Source organism: Propithecus coquereli, unplaced genomic scaffold (assembly GCF_000956105.1).
Source record: "Propithecus coquereli isolate 6110/MARCELLA unplaced genomic scaffold, Pcoq_1.0 Scaffold164, whole genome shotgun sequence".
Lineage (NCBI taxonomy): Eukaryota > Metazoa > Chordata > Mammalia > Primates > Indriidae > Propithecus > Propithecus coquereli.
In genome coordinates, this window is record NW_012140969.1 from 4,679,045 (window position 1) to 4,682,912 (window position 3,868).

The 3,868-nt window shown below is 58.1% G+C and overlaps 1 protein-coding gene across 1 annotated transcript in view; it reads left to right on the forward strand.

The window, feature by feature from the left end:
- Positions 1-3,868, forward strand: part of PKN1 (protein kinase N1) — a 34,382-nt gene that overhangs the window by 19,417 nt on the left and 11,097 nt on the right. Inside the window, exons 4-8 of the mRNA XM_012641264.1 lie at positions 7-201; positions 935-1,129; positions 2,582-2,592; positions 2,720-2,920; positions 3,288-3,582. Of these exons, the coding sequence (XP_012496718.1) occupies positions 7-201; positions 935-1,129; positions 2,582-2,592; positions 2,720-2,920; positions 3,288-3,582 (897 nt within the window). The remainder of the gene's footprint in view (positions 1-6; positions 202-934; positions 1,130-2,581; positions 2,593-2,719; positions 2,921-3,287; positions 3,583-3,868) is intronic.

Here is a 3,868-nt window from a genome sequence, read left to right on the forward strand (position 1 = left end):
TGACAGAGTCCAACCAGAAGCTGGGGTTGCTGCGGGAGGCCCTGGAGCGCAGACTGGTGGAGCTGCCTGCCGACCACCCCAAGGGGCGGCTGCTGCGCGAAGAGCTCGCTGCGGCCTCGTCCGCCGCCTTCAGTGCCCGCCTCGCAGGGCCCTTCCCCGCCACGCACTACAGCACCCTGTGCAAGCCCGCGCCGCTCACAGGTGGGCCTCGGACCGGCTCGTCTCCTGCAGCCCTGAGGACCCCGCCCCCCCGGTTTGGATCTCCACTCTCCCCAGTCCTGGGCCCCCATCCCGCGGTCCCCTCCCGTCTCCAGTAGACAGCCCCGTGCACCTTCCCCCCATTTCTCCTGCTGATTCTGGGCTCTTGTCCCCATCTCTACTTCTCTTCACTTTCCCTGCTCCTCCCCACCTGGTCCTGACTTTTTCCAACAGCCACAGTCCCTCAGCCCCACCTCGTTCTCAGAACCCGCAGCCTGGAACCTCTGACCGCCCCCACCTAGGCCAGCCAGCCTACCTTCCTTAGAGCCTTCAGCCCCTACCCCTCCAGACCAGCCTCCCAGACCCCTAGCCCATCTCAGACCTCAAATCAGCCCACCAAATCCTACCCTGGCCTCCCTAGTCCTGCCTTGTTCCTCCTTGCCTGGCTCCCTGGCCTCTGCCCTGAACCTCTCTTCTGTCCCTAAACTCCAGCACCCAGAGCTCCTCCCCGCCACCCCACCCCACCCAAAAGTGTTTGTCTCACATTGGTACATCTAGGAACAGACATCCTTGCCTCAGACCCCCTGCCCCACCTTGGCTGTCCCTCCCTGGCTCCCACTTGTACCATGGCTGTTTCTGAGTGTGCTGCTACCTGCAGGCCCCTCCCCCTGTGCCCCCCATGTCCCCCCCTGCCTGCTCGTGATGTGGCCCCCTGCTGAACCTTCCTCTCCTGCAGGGACCCTGGTGGTTCGAGTGGTGGGCTGCAGGGACCTCCCAGAGACCATCCCCTGGAACCCTTCGCCCTCGGTGGGGGGACCTGGGACCCCAGACTGCCGCACCCCCTTTCTGAGCCGCCCAGCCCGGGGCCTTTACAGCCGAAGTGGGAGCCTCAGTGGCCGGAGCAGCCTCAAAGCAGAAGCGGAGAACACCAGTGAGTGGACATCGTGGACCCTGAGGGGTGGGGTGGGGTAGGGTAGGGGGTCCTGGGATGTCCCATATTTGTAATACTTTAAAAAACAAATACATCACACTCATCAGGAGGATGGCTATCAAAAAAAAAACCTAAAAACTAAAAACAGAAAATAACAAGTGTTGGTGAGGATGTGGAGAAATTGGAACCTTTGTGCACTGTTGGTGAAAATATGAAATGGTACAGTCACTACGCAAAGCACTGTGGTGGTTCCTCAAAAATAATATTGAGCGAGTCCACTTCTGGGCATATACCCAAAAGAATTAAAAACAGGGTCTCAGCCATTCCACAGTGTATGTGTATTTCAAAACAACATGTTGTACATGATACATGTATATAATTTTTGTTTGTCAATTTAAAAATTAGTGATAGAAAAAATTTTAGAAAAATAAAAGCATAGTCTTGCCTGAGCACTGTGGCTCATGCCTGTAATACTAGCACTGTGGGAGGCTGAGGTAGGAGGATCGCTTGAGGTCAGGAGTTCGAGACCAGCCTGAGCAAGAGCAAGACCCTGTTTCTACTAAACATAGAAAAATTGGTAGGGTGCGGTGGCGTGTGCCTGTAGTCCCAGCTACTTGGGAGGCTGAGGCAGGAGGCTCACTTGAGCCCAGGAGTTTGAGGTTGCAGTGAGCTACGATGATGCCACTGTACTATACCCGGGGCGACAGAGTGAAACTCTGTCTCAAAAAAAAAAAACAACAAAAAAGCAGAGTCTCAAAGAGATATTTGTATATCTGTGTTCATAGCATTGTTCACAGTAGCCAAAGATGGAAGTAACCGCAGCGTCCACCAGCAGATGAATGGATAAACAAAATGTAATAGCCAAACAATGGAATATTATTCAGGTTTAAAAGGAAGGAAATCCTGTCACATGCTGCCCACCATGTCCAGCCTCTTCCTCTTCTTATAAGGCACTAACCCCATCATGAGGCTTCCCCCTGCCCAATGACCTCATCTAACCCTAATCACCTCCCAAAAGCCCCATCTCCAAATACCATCGCTTTGGGGATTAAACACTTCAATATATGAATTTGGGTGACACCTTCGGTCCCTAATAGTGTCCCTGTGGCTGACGTCATCTGTGTGGCAGTGTGATTGTATCTCTGTGGTTGTCCAAATGCCCATGGGTGTCACTGTAACTGCGTGATAGTGACTGCTGAGTGGGGAGTGAGGCGTGTCAACATGTGTATGGCAGTATGATGTATGTCCCTGCCCATGGGGGCTATAGTCCCTGGGTGACAGACGTGATGGTGTCTGGGTGACAGTAACTGAATCAAGATAATGTGACTGTCCCTGTGGGTCACAGTGTGCCTGAGGCTGTCCTGGTGCTAATTCCTGGGAATGAAGAGGGACTGTGACAACATGTCTATCCCTAAGCCTGGCTTGACAGTATGCCTCTGTGTCGTTGCTCAGACTGTCCCTGTGTAAGAGGGACACTGCGGCCCCTTGGGTGTTGGGTGACAGTGTGACAGTGTCACTGTGACACTGGGAGAAGTATGATGCATCTGTGGCCAGTGCCAGTTTCTGTGGATGGCCCGTGTCTGGGACCAGGTTCGTGGGGGTGGGCTGCAGGCTGGCCTCAGTGCCCCGTATGCCATGCTTACAGGGGGTCCGGACCTGGGAGCTGTGGAGCTGCGCATCGAGGAGCTGCGGCACCACTTCCGAGTCGAGCACGCGGTGGCGGAGGGCGCTAAGAACGTACTGCGCCTGCTCAGTGCGGCTAAGGCCCCGGACCGCAAGGCAGTGGGCGAGGTGAGGGGCGGGGCCTTGGCCAGGGACAGGATCTGTGAGGGGTGGGGCCTCACCTAGGGGTGGGGCCTTGACCCGGGGCCTTGCCTCCGCCAGGTGGGGCCACCGTGAAGGGCGGGGCCTCAGTAGGGCGATACTTTAGCTGGGGATGGGGCCTCTGCCAGGAACAGGGCTACTGTGAAGGGCGGGGCCTCAGCGAGGGGGCGGGGTCTCGCCCAGGGATGAACCTGAATGAGGGGTGGGGCCTGGGTAGGGGGCGGGGCCTAGTTTTCAGGACACCAGGGAAGAGCATAAGTTGGTTTGAGGTTAGCCTTGGGGTGGGGAGGGGCAAGCCCAGTCCCGCCCCTCAGCCCCACCCTGCCCACCGCAGGCCCAGGAGAAATTGACAGAGTCCAACCAGAAGCTGGGGTTGCTGCGGGAGGCCCTGGAGCGCAGACTGGTGGAGCTGCCTGCCGACCACCCCAAGGGGCGGCTGCTGCGCGAAGAGCTCGCTGCGGCCTCGTCCGCCGCCTTCAGTGCCCGCCTCGCAGGGCCCTTCCCCGCCACGCACTACAGCACCCTGTGCAAGCCCGCGCCGCTCACAGGTGGGCCTCGGACCGGCTCGTCTCCTGCAGCCCTGAGGACCCCGCCCCCCCGGTTTGGATCTCCACTCTCCCCAGTCCTGGGCCCCCATCCCGCGGTCCCCTCCCGTCTCCAGTAGACAGCCCCGTGCACCTCAGACTTCCCCCCATTTCTCCTGCTGATTCTGGGCTCTTGTCCCCATCTCTACTTCTCTTCACTTTCCCTGCTCCTCCCCACCTGGTCCTGACTTTTTCCAACAGCCACAGTCCCTCAGCCCCACCTCGTTCTCAGAACCCGCAGCCTGGAACCTCTGACCGCCCCCACCTAGGCCAGCCAGCCTACCTTCCTTAGAGCCTTCAGCCCCTACCCCTCCAGACCAGCCTCCCAGAC